This window comes from Crocodylus siamensis, chromosome 10 (genome assembly GCF_052110815.1).
Source record: "Crocodylus siamensis isolate JL-2025a chromosome 10, ASM5211081v1, whole genome shotgun sequence".
In the NCBI taxonomy this organism is placed as follows: Eukaryota; Metazoa; Chordata; order Crocodylia; family Crocodylidae; genus Crocodylus; species Crocodylus siamensis.
In genome coordinates this window covers 18,395,360-18,413,330 of record NC_143404.1, presented here as the reverse complement: position 1 = coordinate 18,413,330, position 17,971 = coordinate 18,395,360, and the positions used below count along the sequence as shown (strand labels likewise).

The following is a 17,971-nucleotide window of genomic DNA, read 5'->3' as shown; positions in this document are numbered from 1 at the left end:
TGTGAAAAGTAAAAAACTCTTTCCGTCAGCACTGTACTGATATGAGGATACAACTTAATTTGGTTGTAGTCGCTTATGATTCTTCAAATATGCTGTGCTTTGGGTCTGGCTTGTGTCAGGTTAAACAGTGATTTGATCTAAGATCTCCCAGTCATCTTGGCTTTAGCTAGGGTTTTATGGTGGCTGGTGGGAATGTTTGCAAATCTGAGCAGGAAAGGTCAATATTGCTTTGATTGAAGAGACAAAATAAATGAAGTGACATATTCACTGAGCCCCGAAAGGAGAAATAAGGCACTGCACGACTGGGAGAGCCAGAGATGTGTGTGTACTGTACAAGATCTCTATCTAATTGTCTCTGCGTGTGATGGTTTCCAGGCACAGGAACATGCCCAAATAGCATTCATAACAGAATTTCTTCCCCAGCTCCTCTCTCACTGTGAGAACAGTAATTGGCATCTCCCTGGGGAGCCCACCGCTCATACAAACCTACTAATGTGGGGAGACTGCTCTTGTGTAGCAGTCTCATCCCTTCTAGCCAGTCTTTCTATAATAATCACCTATTTACAGAGGCCAGCCAAAGACTTTTACTAGACCACATGTGTTAGCACTCTGCCGAATTGTTTCTCTGGAAGGGGAAATGAGCACCACCTTTTGGGTGTTTTTTCCGGGAGCAAGGAACAAAAAAAAAAAAAGAGGCTGTGGTTCTGTTACAGCAGGAGGGAGCTAATCTGTGCTAGCCCGAGATCCTGCTCAGAGCAAAGAGGTCATCTTTGGATCCCCTGCTGTGTTCAACAGGAAGCAGCAACCTGGTTTGAAAGGTCACCAGGAAGGTAGCTTCTGATTTTAGTCCTCTCCAAAACGCATGCTGGGGACTGGAGCACATCTCTAGTGAGTGGATCTGTCCTGAGGTCCTGGACATCCCTTTATGTAGTCTCAGAGCTAACCATAGGGCAGCCTTGTTATATAGTCAGGCCCTACACACACATCAGTCCTCACTGGAGTCGAATAGTGTGGCATTAATCCACATCTGTAAAATATGACAAATTAGGTCTTCAGATGAAGTGACTTGTCCAACCCAGGGTGGAAGGAGAAGGGAAGTGGGGGGCTGAGATCCGTGTCTTAGCCAAAGTATAAGTCTCGTTTTCCTGCCTCTTAGCCAGTGTGATCAAATCTTACTGACACTGTTGCCTAGAAAAGAAGCTGCTTTCCTGGGAGCCTTTCAGATGGGGTTACTGCTTCTCAGGGAACACTGAGCTGGATCCAGAGGCCTTGCCAGGCACTAGCCAGGACTTGTGTTTGTTCGGAGGGCGCTCTCGGGATGATTTTGAAGTAGTTGCTTCCAGCTGTAGTAGAACCACAGTCTCTCTTCTCTCCCTGCAAAAAAAACAAAGCACTCACTTTTCCTTTCAAGGAAACAATTAGGGAGAATGCTAACACATGTGGTCTGCAGAAGTCTTTGGCTGACTTCTCTAAGTAGCTGTTTATTAGAGGACGATGGCTTAAAGGGCAAGGGTATCTAATCTACCATTGTATAGAAAATTCTGCCTTTGATCTGGTTATACTATTAACAAACTCAAGTGCACTTGTTAGTAGCGTGTGTAACAGTTCGGCCGTGAAAGCAGAGCCCACACTAAATTTCCTCTCTGTGTCATTCCTGCGACTTAACATTGACTTTGGTCCCCTCTAGACAGAGGTCTGTGTGCTGAATTCCCTCCCTCCTATCTGGCGGGACCGCCCCCACCTTCGGCGGTGGGGAGGGGATGTGGGGCATCAGCGCTCTGCCAGTTGATGTGGATTCTGGCGAGTCTTGAGGTTTCCCGGGCCTCCTGCTCATGCTTTTGGGAAGTAGCTGTGCTTGTCTGTTTGTCTCGGACTGACCAGGTGCAGGAGGGAGCTGAGAGAAAACAGGGACCTTTCTGGCTGCTGCTCCTCATCCACTTACATGCACCATAGAAATGGTTTCACAGGTTTCCTGTCTGTGTCGGTAGGAGGGGCTGTATGTGCATTGTACAGAACTAAGAGCTTTGCTTGAATGAAGATTAGCATCTATCTAACTTAGGGTGTGAATTGAAACTTGTGCGGCTGCCTCTGTGACAGGCTGAGCTGATAAGGCTGTTTCTAGTTAGGGAAGCCCAAACACATTCCAGTACAAGTCCCTGGTTTCAATTGCTTATAACAACAATTCTTAACCTCCTTAGACTCAAGGCATCCCTTGGGAAATGCCAGCTCTTAATTGTCAATGGTTTTTTGACTACAGAAAAATAATAGGGCAATTCTTCTGTTGCAAAGAGCTCAGAAAAATCGCTGGAGGTTGGAATGGTTTTAATGCTGCGGATTCCTATATTAAATCTCTGGGCACATCCAGACAAGTACGCACATGCAGTATGCGGTGCTGCAGATCCATCTGCAGCATCTCACCCCTCATGCGCCACACATGCAGGCGTTTCCTGGCCTGCTAATTTGCAGTGCAGGCATTTTTTTCTGACACTGGGAGATCTCAGCATCAAAAAAACCCACAGAGGAAAAAAGCAGGGCAGCGGGTGGCAGCATGCACCACCTGAAACCAGAGCCTGGCTGGCCAGAGCCACACTCCAGCTGCCAGACAGATCCCTACTGCCGGATCACTGCTGCCAGAGCCCTGGGAAGCCCCCAGGACCACAGGTAAGGCTGCTGGGGTCAGCCCAGGTGCTGGCCCAGCCTCCTTACCCCACCTGGGATAACTTGCCGTGCCAGAGCTCACATACCTGGGTGTTTCCCAGGGACAAATAGCAGCAGCACATATTGTGGCACTGCTGTTTGTCCCCAGGGAAACACACGTGCGCACTCATCTAGACACACCCTCTGAGTTTGTCTTGTGAATCATGTTTGCACACCTAAGAGTGCTAACATTGTGTGGCACTCTGGAAAGGATGCCAAGGCACCCAAGCTGACAGTGGCACCTTGCTTGAGAATCACCAGCTTATAGCATGCTCCAACTTTGACCTTTTGGGGAAGAAGTTTTCTAGAGAAGCCATCTTTGGAAAACTTTTCAGCAAACAATGTTTGCCTTTCTTGGAAAGATTAGACATCAGTGAACTTGTACAAGGAAGATGCTTCCACTTTGCCTTACAGAGGTGGTGCGAAAATAAGTTTACTGCTATTTTTGAAGCACTTGGGTAGTGTAGTGATGAGAGCCATAGAACTCCCTGCGAGGAAATTAATGCTTCAGTCGTGAAGGCAGTTTGAACTGTGTGTAGTAAATAAGGCCTAGGCCCACTCGCTCAGGAACAAGAAAGTTAACATCTAATAGCTGCTCATTAACTGTGCACTGAGACAGGCATGCTGTGAGAAATTAATAGCTATTCCTACAATTAAAGATAGTATCATGTTGTATATGCCGAAAGGAGCTAAATTAAGTTTGCACAGGCAGCCTGGCATTGCTTAACTTTTGTACAGTTGTCTTTGCAATATACATGTTAATTCAAGACTACTTAGGTTTTTAAATGCTGGGGAAAGGAGCACTATCTCTCACTGTTAGCTTGCTGAGTCCTTCCTTAAGTTAAACCAGACTGAGCTGGTCTTATACAAAGGGGTCCACTCAGGCTTTCGCAGCACCCGTTTATATTTGGTGTAAAAACAGCTATAAGTTACACTGCGAAGCTCTCCTGCCCACACGAGCCTCAAGTTCCCTGGTTCTGACTGGTCCCTTTTGTTGCTGAATTTAGCCACCAGCACTTCCTGGGCACACTAAGCGCTCAGCTTTGCTGGTTCACTGGAATCTCTTGCAACCTCCTCTAATGCTAGAGTAATTCTTGCCAGGAAGGCAAGAGAAGCAACTCCCTGCAGTTCGTATCTGCTCCCCCCCACCCCCCTCTTCAGCTCTTCCTTCTACCTGTAGGGCCAATATCAGAAATGTTGCATGACTTGTCACTTCTTTACCTCACTCTTCCAAAGGAAATTTAATTATGAGGCCCTATCCTCCATGTCTCCCTGCCTAACAGCATGCTCATAATCTCCAGAGGAACAGATGGTAACTAAAGTTGGCAGCATGGCTGAGGAAGAGTGCAAACAGCTTTTGGCACTTGTCCCTACCACTGCTAGTGAAAATGGACCTGGGATTCGCTTATTAGTTTCATGTTCTCTAAGCAGCTGATGATCAGCAAAGTAATAACAAGAGAAAGAGAGAGGGGCACCACATTCTGGGCCATGGTGGCGTCTCTTGGCTCAGCTCAAAATTTAGACCCTAATTCAGAAGGTGCTCAGCACTCCCTCTGCTCTTGCTTTCTTTACTGTGAGCTGCAGCAGCTGATGGTGAAAGACTGAGAGCTGTTTAAAAGGGAGTATGTTACAAAAATGATGTTCATAGATTCCTAGATGTGATTTAGAGTTGCCTTGATGTTGTTCATCAGCTTCCTGTATGGCTAGGCAGGCAGGTGAGGTTTCCTAGTCAGGGCATTGCTTTTCTTTCATCTCTTTTAAGCGTTGCTTTTATTAAGAGGATAACAAACTCATCCTAATGTGACCAGAGCTGATTCTGCTCTCTCAAATGAGAGAGCACTGTTTGAACTTGCAGGTGAACTGAGGTAATGCTAGAAACCCGCTGTTGAGTTCTGGTGGATGCAGTGGTTTTTGTGTACACTGCTGGAGGGCTGACATTTCTGTCCTTAAAAATGCTAATAGGATGATTTTGAGCATTCTGGCTGCTGTGCTCAGCTGTCAGAAAGGCCCCAGGAACAGCCATCACTGCCAGTGTGTGATAAGCCTAGCACTGCACTTTATGGCCCATTTTCTCTCCTTCTGAACATCAGGACGCGAGGATGCACAACAAGACGCTGAAGCGGACCCGGAAATTTGTGGTGGATGGAGTGGAAGTGAGTGTCACCACCTCAAAGATCATCAGTGAGGATGAGAAGAAAGATGAAGAAATGCGATTCCTCAGGCAAGTTGGAGGGTGGCCGTTGGACAGGTGGGAGGGTTGGCTTAGCCAGTGCGGAGGGCGAGTGATGGAGTGCAGACCCTCTGCCTCTGCACACACCTGGGGGAGACTTTAACGCTCCATCAGGCGACCTCTGTGAAACGTTGGTGAGCTCGTTCTAGCTCACTCTGAGCAACTGTCTCCAAAGCCCGGACCTCCTCCTTAGTTCCCTTGTTGGCAGCACCAGGAGAGGCAGGAGCTCCATGTGATGCACAAATTTAGCTTCTCTCTCCCATAATAAATTCAGAGCTGAGGCTTAGTGGGGGTGCTCTGTGGAGGAAGTCCGTTTCACTGCTGGCTTCCTAAGTCTGTCCTGCGGCCAAATTTACTCCTGTTTCTAGAGCTGTCAATCCAACACATCAGCTCGGCTAAAATAACTTAATCGAACCTCAAAAGGAGCTCCTCTTCTGCTATTTTGTCTGCTCAGACTTTAGTCAGCAAAAGGCCAAGATGAGCTATAGACTCAGATGCTCACTTAGTATTCAGCATGCTCAGCCTCTCTGAAAGTTTTATGATTCCATTATTTTTTTATAGCCTTCAAACCTCTAGGATCTTTAACATGGGCAGAAGAGGCTGTTTCTAACTTCATTATTAGTAGCAGCCACAGTGAAATGAAACGGTCATAAAAATTATTGGGTCTGATTCTTTGTTACAGGCTTCCCATATACTGCTTTAAAGAATGCCCTGAGAATGTAACCTACACAGAGGTTTAGTCATGCCAGTCTGTTCATTCTCCCAAACAAGAAATAAATAGCTGGAGCAAAGTGTTCGTTACCTGTTCTCCGAGTATGGACGGACAAAACAATTATAATGAGTTAAGGCAGGAGAGGGGCTTGTCATGTATCACACTGATCCATTGCAACTGTTTCATTTGTCTGTTTTATCCCATGGTAAATGAAAGCTAAACCATGGTAATTTAGTAGTTGTTTCATTAGAGGTAGACCGCTCTAGCTTGGTTTCTGCTTGCTGCTGGATAGAGTGAACAGTCTAAACAGTTGCAGCGAATCAATTTGATGGGCAGCAAGTCTACCCCCATGCCCTCCAGTTTAGGACTGCTTTGTCCAGAGGCTGTGGGAAGCCTAGCATAATTTAGAGCCACCTCAGGGGCTTGTACCAAGCAGTGCCATGAACACTGCAGAATAGAAAGGTGACTTTAGGCCACCCTTGCCCCAGGCTCAGAAATGGAGTAATTGAGAATTGGGCCCCTCTTTTACTAACTGGCTCACTCCACCTATGCAACAGATAGATGGGGAAGAGGCTGAAAATCTTCAGCTTTCTGCACCAAAATGTGTTTGAGGAAGGCTGCAATTCAACATGAGCTGACCTAGCAGCTTTACTCATTTTCCTTGCACCTTTTTTTCCACCTGAGGATTTCAGATCAGTTATTTCCTGCTATTTGTTAGAACATACCAAGGTACTGCTTTTTTTTTTGTTAAGGCCGCAGTGAAGAGGAGCTGGCCTTTTGGGCCAGTTGACTTAATGGAGCAAGAGTTTGTTTTGATACAGGAAATTGCTCTAAAGTGGCTTTCCCAGTAGAGCACCAGGCGTCTGTATGCGTGTGTTACACTGAAGCATGAAACATTCAGGCACAGTAGTGAAAGTCCCAGTGCATATTTCACATGTAAAGCTTTGGATTTTTTTTCTTTTTCCTTTTTCAATTTCCAACCAAGCCAGATTGTAACCTTGGAAAGTGAGCATTGATGTGCCTCTGAAACCAGGCCAAGACTGCATGCTTGTTAGATGCAAAGGCAGATGACTTGTCCAGAGATGTGTTACAGCTCCTTGATACACAGGCAGACTCTGGGAAGATCTCTTCGTCCTGCTACCAGGTTTTATCATAGAGAAGTAGGGTTGGAAGGGACCTCCATTGGTCTGACCGCCTGCCGGAGGCAGAGTCATTCCTGGGAATGAAGGCAGTCCTTGAACTTGAACAGTCGTAGCTAATGCTGAACTCTATTTTAAAGACCAGTTTAAATTAAACTGGACAGGATGTAGTAGGCTTCATCTTTCCTGCTGGCTAGGAGAGGGTTGTGCCAACACTATAATGATGTCATGAGTTTTACCTCGGCACTTTTCAAATGTCCCAAGCAGTATGGTTCCCATTTACTGTTTTGCTGGTGGGTAGGTCTCACTAGCACAAACTGACGTTCTGGTACCTGTTAATGTTGTTAAAATTTCTCCTTCCTATAAACAGAGAACAGCAATACAACCCTGGGAGCAATCACTCAGTCTGCATCTACCCTGCTCCCCACGTTCAAAGCAGTAACAGTTGAACATTAGGAGGTGACAGAGTGCTTTCTGTTTCCTGCCCATTCATTGATGCCATTTCTGCTCCCATGTTACTTCACTTACAAATGCTGCCTGCCCTGATGAGGGACCCAACCTTGAATTTTACTTTTTATTTTCTCCTCCTTAAAACCTTTAGGCGCCAGGAATTGCGAGAGCTGCGTCTCCTTCAGAAAGAGGAGCACAGGAGCCAGGCCCAGATAAACAGCAAACACCAACTGCAAATGGAGCAAATGCTGAGGCGCTTTGAGCAAGAAACAACGGTATGTGGGAAGGAGGAAATAAAATACCCTGACTGGTTGGGACTTCTCCCTTCCAGCTCATCAGCAGAGAGTGAGAGAGTTCAGGAACTCACAACATGTGCTGAATAGCTTGGCTAACCGGCCTGCACCACATGCCAAACACTTGCTTGCTCCCCAGAAGTAAAGCTGGCTGCATTTTCAGGGATATTTTGAGAGGGTGCAACAATCCAGGAGACCCTGGAGGAACCATCCTCCTTAAGGATGCGTCAGAGCCCATTAACACTATTTCTAAAACTTCCTTATATACCTCAAAGGAGCATGCCCTCCTCCAGAAATAAATTGGAGATGCTGGGCCAAACTCCACGTTCCACCCACAGCCAGCTTGTGTGCTGTAGTGTCAGAGCAGAGCCAGCTGGTATGTCTCTGGCTATAGATAGAACGAAGGTGAATTGTGGCTTTAGAGGCTTTTTTATAAAGAAGTCCCTTTTTAAGAAAACAAGAAAACAAAACCCCCCCACCTTTTTGGGACCCAGCAATGAAGTGTCTCCTGTTTCAAGCAGTGTGTATAGCTGGCAACTCCAGTGTCCTACCTGGAGGGCAAGAGGCATAACTGCATGTGTGTTTCTCTTAAATTTTTAAATCTTGCCCTGACCACACAGCATTTGTGGACCACACGGCATTTGTGGACCCTGCTGTTAAAAGCAGTTATTGCTTGCTAAGATTTGTCCATGTTATGGTGTGATGCGCAAGAAAGGGATGTGCTTCCCCTACAGTTTTTCTGAGGCACTTAGCAATCAACCCACATCCCACAGCTGCCTGCATTCCTGCTGACACTGGCGTTATGCTGATATGGCTCAGAAGTAAGGAGAGGGCAGATATGTGGGTGTCCCCAGAGTGCCTTCTACAGTATTTAAATGTCTTTCACTTGCAAGCCTAAGCCTATGTTTTGAGCTTCTAGAAGCACTAAACTCTACCCCAGGATGTTAGATACCGGATGTATATCAAGATGTGAAATTCATCTGCTGATCTGTCAGAGTCCAGAGCTGGCTCAGACTGAGGTGCTTTGGCAGGAGTGGACATGAAGTTGGCACAGTATACGTTCACATTAGCTTTGGCTTTGCCCTGTCCACCAGCTTGTGCTTGCATGCACCAAGCCTGTAAATGCAATGGTGAGGCTGCTCTGAGACCACCTTCCTGTGGCTGCTGTTCAGGTCTCAGTCTCCAGCACCCGTGTGAGCAGCCTCACTGCTGCAGTTCTGAGTTTCAGCACATGTGAGCAGGAGCAGGTAGGTGGAATGTGCTTGAAGAGCCCCCTGTTGGCAGTGCCAGGAGCTGCCAAGCTGATGTGCCCTTGATATTTCATTTTTGTAAACTTCTATCCACTTTTGAAAAAGATGCTCAACTTCTTTCAGGACTTGTTTTTTTTCTCTTTAGATTGACCCTTCTCTGGGGTTTTTATTATTTTGACTGCATGTGTTGCCCCTCCTTCTCCCCAATTTAGGGAAAGAAGAAATTCTATGATACTGAGTTGGAGAACCTGGAACGTCAGCAGAAGCTACAGATTGAGAAGATGGAGCAAGATCACACCCTACACCGGAGGGAGGAAGCAAAGCGCATCCGCACTGAGCAGGAGCGAGATTATGCCCGATTCCAGGAGCAGATTAAACAGAAAAAGAAGGAGGTAAAAATGAGAAAGGGACAGGCAAAAACCGTTTTGCTGTAATTTTTAAGGATGCCCTCACCCTTATCCAAGGGAATATGCAATTAACTGGTTAATTACACAATAAGTTTAGACTGGCCACAAGTGCGAAGTAATTATCACACCATAAAAATGACTGTCAAGCTACAAAAAGAGCCAACCAGCTTCAAAGTTAGAACTTGAAAAAATGTAATAACTTTATAGCTGGTTTCCATCTGGCTTGAATTTGAATGGGTTGCAGGGCCCACAGTGAGGCTTTTGCTCTTCTCCTGAGCTCTTGGATTGCTCTGGTGGTCCAGCTCCTGAAGTTCCCAATGAAAATATTTTCCCTTTCCTCAAAGGTCAAGAGTGAGGTTGAGAAGCTTCCCCGGCAGCAGCGTAAGGACAGCATGAAGGTGAAGATGGATGAATTTGCTCAAAGCAAGCAAGTCATGGTAAGGCCAGAGAGGATCAAACCAGAGTGCAGAGTATATGGGGGGGAGAGTGTGACAACTTGACTCCCTGCCTGAAGGTGCTGCAGGGCTTAATGTAGAAATGTTGTGCATCAAGTAACAGCAGGAAGAGGGCTCATTGTAGGGTCTTGTCTTCTAGGAACAGGAATTCTTAGCCAAACAGAAGGAGGACCTGGATACAATCATGAAGACTATCACAATGCAGAACCGGAAGGAAATTTCTGACAAGGAGCGCGAGTGCCTGAACAAAAAGCAGCAGCTCATGAGAGGTAAGTAGGATGGGCAGGGGAGGGAGAACATGAATACTGACAAAGCTGGGTTTATCCAGCACTCGCTCTTCCCACATAACAGATGCTGACATTGCTGCAAGCTAGCAGGATGGGATTGGGGGTGAGGTGGGCATGGAGCCTTGCCAGAGTCTTCCTAAATGATTAACAATAATAATAGTTAACGCTTTAATCTTCAAAGTGTTTTACAAGTATGAATCAATTAGTCTTCATAATTACAAGAGATGATTCTCTGATGTGGTTTGCCCCTGGTGCCTCTTGGAAAGCAGAAGGTGAGAGATCACCTCTTCATCAGCTTTACAGCTCCTGGTTGATGGAATCACTAGAGCTTGGGAAAAGCTGCATGTGGAAGAACGTATGTGCATTAGTAGGTATCCTTTTAATTTTGTCTCCTTTTCCTCAGACCGAGAAGCTTCTCTGTGGGAACTAGAGGAGCATCACCTGCAGGAGAAACACCAGCTTATCAAGCAGCAGCTAAAGGACCAATACTTCCTCCAAAGGCACGAGCTAGTCCGAAAGCATGAGAAGGTAATAGAGTGCAATCTTCCCAGGTGGTGCCCTCTACTGATCAGCAGGGTCTGGAGCTACTGCAGTAGAACCTGTTCTTGGTCTGCTTGGCTGAAAGTGGCTTCATTCCCACTCTTTAAGCAGTGTCCTGCTTTCTGGCTTTCAGGCCCCCTTCCATCCCGCCCTCCTGGAAAGCTCTGAGGCAGTTGAACAGTCTTGGAACGGGAGGGAATTAGTGTCCCATTTCAAGACAGGGAAATAAGGTCACCCTAGCTATAACTGCAGCTGCTTATGAGCCTGCTGTTTTCTTAATATTTTATATATGTTTTCTAGGCTATGTTATCTCTTGCTTTAATACAGGGGTTGGCAACCCCTGACACACATGCCGAACATGGCATGCGAGGCCATTTTTCTTGGCACACCGCAGCCAGCCCTGGCTCTGGGTAGCTGCTGCCAGTGACGGAGACCGGGCTGCTCCCTGCTGGGAGCCCGGGAGCCCGGCTGGCAGCAGCTACCCAGAGCCAGGGTAGCTGCTGGCAGCCACAGAGCTTGGGCTGTGGGTCAGGGGCTTTGGGTGGGGGACAAGGGGCAGTAGGGCTGGGGGGGCAGGGGCTTTGGGTGAGGGGCAAGGGGCACAAGCAGGACATCCTGCCATGTACTCCTTGCCCTCATTTTATTTTTCTGCCATGCCAGCACTCTAGCACCTTCCAAGGCAGGCATTGTGGAGTTTTTCGGCACTCCAGCCAAAAAACCTTGCCTACCCCTGATTTAATAGCAGCACTGTGTTCTAATGCTGAAACGTTGTCTGATGTGGTGTCAGTTCCAGGGAGGATCAGGGGAATTAAAAGTATACCCAAAATTGCTGCATGAAAGCAAAAAGCTCTTTTGTCATTAACACTGTTAACTTAAAATATTCAGTAAAATGCCTATGACCCAGACTTGCAGATAAAGATCTTAGTAGTTTCATGGCGATGACCTGTTTTAAGTCCCACCCCGTACCCAAGGGATGGTAAAAGCACTGTATCTAGTTTTTCCTTCCCAAAAATTACTTGGAGCTCAATCTGCTGCAACTGTTCAGCTTCTTACATCTTGTCTTGGATCAGTTGTTGTCTCATTTGTTCTCCTGTTTGTGATAGGAGACGGGGAGGCCCATTCGCACCTAGAGTATGGATAGTCCTGGTCTATTGGGCCTTGTCAAGAATTCTGCAGGGATTGAGTAAAAAATGTAACCACAAGCTGATATTCCTCCTCATTTTAACCCCCATCCTTGTCTGCCTTTTTGGTCTATCTAGCAACCACTTATATTATGGCTCCTGGGAACTGAGGCTGTTTTTACCTCAGTGAGACTTTCAGGCCTCACACCACCACTAAAAGCCCTTCAGTGTTCTCCATTTCTCTTCACTGCTAAAGTCACTCCTTCTGCCTGACAAGTCTTTTCTGTACTGAACCTGGTTTCTTTACATTTTATCTTTGTAGGAGCAGGAACAAATGCAGCGGTACAACCAGCGAATGATTGAGCAGCTGAAGATTCGGCAGCAGCAGGAGAAAACCCGTCTCCCCAAAATCCAGAGGAGTGAAGGGAAGACCCGTATGGCCATGTTCAAGAAGAGCCTCCACATAAATTCCAGTGGGAGTGCGTCAGAACAAAGGGAAAAGATAAAGCAGGTAAGTCTCACTGTCCCGGGTGGTATCCCCAAAAAAAGAGAGCCTGTGGAGATGGTCCCATCGCTACGAGTGAAGCACTGCACTGCACTGCCTTGCGGGAGACACTGGAATGCTAAGAGCAGTGGCTCCCAGTCTTTCTGCGTCAACCTCATTGCCAGGCGTGTGACATCTCCTGATGTGAGTCTTTGGGGCTTACAACTCCATTTGCAAGCGTGACCACTAGTTTGGGACCTGTTCTGCTAGAATGAAGTACCATGATCCCACAACAGCAACATCTGGAAAAATTTAAGGTGCAGCACTGCTGTAACTTAAGGGTTTGTCTATATAGCAACACTTGGGAATATTCATTTAGATTTAAATGTTAAAAAATGGTTTAGTGGATTTAAAGCAGGTTACAAAGGGAAGCAAGATAAAACTCAGACTGATGCCACTTTAACTCTGAAAAGTGTCCACATAGTATTTTAGTTCAGTTTAACTTATTGCCTTTGCTCACCTCTTAAATCATTCTGATTTCCTGAATGTAAACAAGTCCCAAAGGAGGAAGCAGTGACATTGTCATACCTCCAACACCCGTGGATCTCTGTGGCAGAGTAGTGCAGGCAGCTGCAGTAAGGGATTTTGAAAAGCTCCCAAGTAACTTGCAGTCAGAACAGACTGCTGCACTAGCATGTGCAATACTGCAGTTCTGGTTATTGGAGGAATGGGGAAGCTGTTTCTCATTTCTTCTTAAAACAAATGACTGTGTTAATTAGCACTGGGAATGCAAAGTGAAAAATGTTTCTAAGGTCTGGCATATCTCAATCCCCACCCATCAGGTGCTCACCTCAGGACCAAACCCCAGGCAGAGTGGGTCAGTCAAACTGCTGAAGATGCCTAGTGGACCCAAGCCCTCCATCTGTCTTAAACAGAATAACAACAGCTTGACAGAACCAACAACTTAATGATTAACTTGATTATTTACCCGGTCACAAGAGCTCTCAGTCATATTAAACAGCGTGGGTGTGGGCATGAGACTGATATCCTTGAGACTGGATTGGGGAGTGGCAGCAGCCCTTGTGTTGAGATCTACAGTGTCTGCTGTAGTATAGAGTTTCATTTTGAAATGGTTTTTTTCAGTTGGGTGGGGGATCACAGGATCTTTTAATTGAGTGGGATCTGCAGTTTAATTTTTACCAGGCTGTTTTGAATGGGTTTTCTGTGGATATAACTTTTGTATCAGTTTGAGTATTTTAGGACTCCACCCTTCCTTTTCTCCTTCCTTGGCTAGTCTCTTTACCAGTCTCTGAGCTTGGGGCCCTTGGGTTATTGGGGCCTGGTTTCTCTTCCAGTTTGCTCAACAAGAAGAAAAGAGGCAAAAGGCTGAGCGGCAGCAGCAGCAACAGAAACATGAGATGCAAATGAAGGACATGCAGGCCCAGTGTGAGAGCAATGTACAGGAGCTCCAGCAACTGCAGGTAACTTTGCACCATTGACTGACCTTACAGACCTGCGTATAGCCCGAGGATGGGAGTATCCTCTTCTCCAATGACCTGTGCTGCAGGTCTTAGTCACTGTGGTCATGTGGAGCAGAAGTTTAACTAGAGTTGAAATCACCCATCTGTTCATATTAAGTAGTTCCCTTAGGCATGCAGGAGTGTTACCCCCAAGCTGCCTCAGACTTGGCAAGAGTGCTGGGATATCTGAGAAGGAACACAGGTGAGGAAGGCATCTCCATTTCATCTGGAGTCCATGGTTTAGTGAGTTTCTACGTGGACACCAGGATCCAGGAAGAAGGCTTTACAAAGTTTGTTTTTTGAGTGGGAGGGATTTTGTGTCTAGTGTTGTTGCCACCCACAGACTCCTTATGCCATCTTCTGGCTGTTTTATTTAGAATGAGAAATGTCACCTCTTGATGGAACATGAGACCCAGAAGCTGAAGTCCCTGGATGAAAACCACAACCAGCACATGAAGGAATGGCGTGATAGGCTGAGGCCACGAAAGAAGGTAATATTTCCTGCACCGGTGCCACTGCAGTCTGCTTGACTGGAAGGGGCTGTGTCAATAGCAACAGCATACTTATGAATCCCACTCTTGTGTGTTTTCCCTTTTTTGCATGAAGGCTCTGGAGGATGAGCTGAACCTGAAGAAGCATGAGCAGGAGATGTTCTTCAAAATGAGTGAGGAGGCAGATGGTCAAACCCCTGGATCCCCCAACAAACCTGCCAAATTTGTCCCATTCAGCTCCACTGGGTGCTCATAACATCTGGATCTGGCCAGACAAGCTAGCCAGCCAGCTGGCAGTCAATGTAACCTCATTGGCTATAGACAAGCAACCTGAAACTTTTGGGACCTTCTTGCCCACGCTGCAGTGTCTTCTCAGAACAAAGTCCTCCTGTCCTGCTTGTTCTCTCTGAGATCAATATGTCCTCCTGCCACTTGTCTCTCTGTGGGAAAGGCTGGATGGATTCAGAGCATCAGTAGTTTTCCTTGGTGCCAAGCTTGTCCACCTAAAGCTGTATGCCAGGAGACTGTGCCTACCAAATGAGTAAAGGCTGTAGACCAGAGAAGCATTTGGTTACTGAGCACTATTCAAGATGATTAATATTCCTGTTCTTCATGGCTAGCCCTCCTTCCACTCTGTCAGACTAGTGACTGATCCAGTCTTTATCAGCATACAGTATTGTCTCATGCTGTCTGGGTCTCCTGGATCCCTGAGGCCTGAAAGGGTTCAGAAGCTAACCTACCAGAAAAAAAGTTAAAAATATGGGGGGCAAAGGAAAGTCATCTCTGTTTACTGTGGTCTCCATCTCCCTAGGCTGTTCAAACAAGACTCAGCATTTCTTTTTCTCCAGGTTTAAAATGTGAGGGGACTTGGCTGGGCATTTCCTTTATTTGTCTGGGTTATTAATGTTAAATGGCACAGCCCTCTCTCTGGGTCCTAGTGACTCTGGCACTCAGCACCCCTCCAGGAGCTTGAAGAACATGGTGATGAGGATTCAAATCCAGGTCTCCTAAAAAGTAGTGTGTGGAGTATCACTGCTAAGTTGCCAAGCCAGCCCAGGCTTTTGTCTTCTAAGAAAGGATGGGGCTGTGCATTGAGAGAATCTGTGGTTTTATTCAGTTCTGCATATTGACACGGTGAAATATTATTGGTGGTAATCATATTCTTTCTGTCTGGTGGTGATTGCTGATGTGGCTCTTAGAGGTACATGTATGATGGAGCTTTGGAAAGTGCTGTGCATGTATGGGACAGGGAGATTACTCAGACTTCTGCAGTGCAAATTGCCTAATATGAAGCTTGGTTTGTAAAGAGTAATACATCTGGCAAATACCCATGCAGTTCAGCTCCTGAAACTAGTGCTCTGGGAAAGGAATATGCAAGTGACGGTTCCTACTGGCTTGTTGCAAAAGTAATGCCTAAGCTCCTTAAAATTGTTCACAATTTAGCTCAAATTCTTCTCCTGGCTTTGTGCCTCGAGTCCTACAAAACTAGGTTGGCAGTTGTACTACAGGTTCTGCCTACCTTCTCCCTCCGCATGATGCTGTGATGTAGTCAGTCTTTGGTCTGTCCTCACAATATGCATTTTGGCCCCAGTAGGGTCTCTGGTTGCATTCAATTGTAAACATGCTTTGCAGTAATGTATGGCTGGAAGTTAAACTTCCCTAGCTTCTTTATCCTAGCCTAGACACTGTCAATCCACATAAATCACCTGTGTATATGCAGACTGGGGTCAGTCTCGTATTATTGTTCCAGTTAGCCGAATAGCACGCGAATCTGTTGTGTGTGATGCAGCCACCTTTCAGCTTGGAGCTGCTTTGACCTGGCATAGAGAACAGGGAACTTGCTATATAGCCTCCTTTTCCTTATGTGACTACCTGGTCACAGAACAGCATATAGTCACAGTTAGCTGTTTCTTTTTCCATTGGTTTATGGGCTGAATTAACTTTCTGCACATAGATCATACTTTCCAGTTTAGAGAGTCTTATTGGAAATATACCAGCATCTCCATCAAAGTGCTGCTCTGTCACCATCCCAGATCTCATGTGGTGTTTCAGGAGACTCATTAACTTTGCAGTGAACTAAGGCGATGGTACCAGCTAGAAGAGATGTATGTTAGTTGTGAATCCTAAACGCTTGGAAAGCTGAAAGACCTGGCAGCTTGAAGTTCTTAAGCACCTTTTTAGCAATTTGGAGTAAATTTATTATCTGTTTAAAGTTATTTTTAAAATTCTAATTTCCTGAAAATGTTCAGGGATGTGTCCACTTGGCCATTCAGAGTTCCCTCTGAATTAAAGGTATTAATGTTTTATTACTTGGCGCACAGTAGCTCAGACAGGCTTACCTGGGCAGTCAGCCATGGGTAGTGAAAGCTTAACTGATACATCAAATGGAAAAGTAATGTAAACAGAGAAAATGCATAATTGATTGATCAAAATGCTCAAAATGTTGTGAGATCTGGAAGACCCCCCCCCTTTTTTTTAATAGACCACCTGGGATCTTTTCAATAATAGCTAATTCCCCCATATACATATTAACTGTCCTGTCTCCATAAGTATTGGCTTTACTTTTATTGAGACATCCTGATGTCATTCTGGGAGCTCATGTGGGAATGAATGAGGGTGGTTGTTCTTCAAATGGAGGGTTGGCTCAAACCTTCAGATAGTGTTAGAAATGAAGTGCTACAGCTCAGAGGCCAATTTTTGTTTCCAGCCCCACTGATGTAAGTCTGAGCAATCACTAATATCAGACTCTGGTCTTTGACTTGTCCTGTGTATTTGCTTTTTGGATCATTGGAAGGATTTTCTCCAATATATATGCAAGAGATGGTTTCTGGCTTAAGTGTTCAGAAATGGGTGGGGGAAGGTGCAATTGTGACCCCAGTAGTCTAGACAGATGCATCTCATAACAGTGTGTAAGGCAGACGGAAGTATTCCTAAGTAGGGTGCGAGTAGTATATGTATATTGTGCAGCAGTGAAGATGGGGACGATTTTTGCAGACGTGTTACTTTTCTTGGTAAACCAGTCCCTTGTTCATCCAGTTAATCAAAGATCTTGCTGGAAACCTGTAACTTAATTGCTGTTTTCCTAACAGGACAACCTTTTTTTGTTTTTTGTTGTGTGCTATTTGTCTGACCCCAACTGGTAAGTTAACAAAAGGGCAGAGGTGATGCCCAAGAGGAGGGCAATAATGCATGCCATGAAAATATAACGTTTAAAGGAGACTTGGCTTTTTTCCTTGTTAAGGCAGGAAAGATCCTTCCCCTCTCCTCCCCTTTCCACTTTTGGAAGTAACTTTTTTCCCTTAAGTAAACAAAACCAACTTATTTTCACATGGGGATGGGGAGAGAGTCTTTTGTTTTTTTAATTCATCTTTGAATGATTTTTTTTGAAAATATTTTGTAAAATGTCTTTAGTGGTGCAGCCACTAAAATGTAAATAATTATTCTAATAAAGTAACTAAGTGATATATTGGGTATGAATCTAATATTTTGTGTATTCATTGAACTTTGCTTCTTAGTGGCATAGTTTTAGTTGTGTTATTTGTATCGAGAGCAGATAGCTGGGTGGAAAAAGTCCTGATGCCTGTGCTAGGATATTATCCTCGCAAAGCTGGGCACTTGTTCTCTGAGAGGACCAAGCTACACCCAAATGGTTTTGTTGCATCTTTGTGTGGATAGGATCTGTGCAAGTAAAATAGCTCTCCTCTCTTGCAGCTTGCTGTTCCAGCCTGGAGTTCTTTGAAAGTCCTTGTTCCTGTAAAAATAGTTGAAGGGTGACGCTGTTTGGCAGAGAGGGGGAATTACATCTTAAGTAGGACCTTTTATTATGTTTTGAATGCTTCAGTAATAGTGCTTAGCCTTTTTATAGCACCTTCCGTCCAAGCAGCTCAAACACGTC

The 17,971-nt window shown here is 45.6% G+C and overlaps 1 protein-coding gene across 3 annotated transcripts in view; it reads left to right on the top strand.

The window, feature by feature from the left end:
* STK10 (serine/threonine kinase 10) overlaps window positions 1-17,540 on the top strand; it is an 86,504-nt gene extending 68,964 nt beyond the window's left edge. For all 3 annotated transcript variants that reach the window (XM_090064204.1, XM_090064202.1, XM_090064203.1), the window contains 10 exons: window positions 4,788-4,918; window positions 7,380-7,503; window positions 8,984-9,163; window positions 9,523-9,615; window positions 9,773-9,902; window positions 10,324-10,448; window positions 11,904-12,092; window positions 13,421-13,546; window positions 13,963-14,076; window positions 14,192-17,540. In XM_090064204.1, the coding sequence (XP_089920330.1) occupies window positions 4,788-4,918; window positions 7,380-7,503; window positions 8,984-9,163; window positions 9,523-9,615; window positions 9,773-9,902; window positions 10,324-10,448; window positions 11,904-12,092; window positions 13,421-13,546; window positions 13,963-14,076; window positions 14,192-14,332 (1,353 nt within the window). In that variant the 3' untranslated portion in view covers window positions 14,333-17,540. The remainder of the gene's footprint in view (window positions 1-4,787; window positions 4,919-7,379; window positions 7,504-8,983; window positions 9,164-9,522; window positions 9,616-9,772; window positions 9,903-10,323; window positions 10,449-11,903; window positions 12,093-13,420; window positions 13,547-13,962; window positions 14,077-14,191) is intronic.
* The last annotated feature ends 431 nt before the right edge of the window (window positions 17,541-17,971 follow it).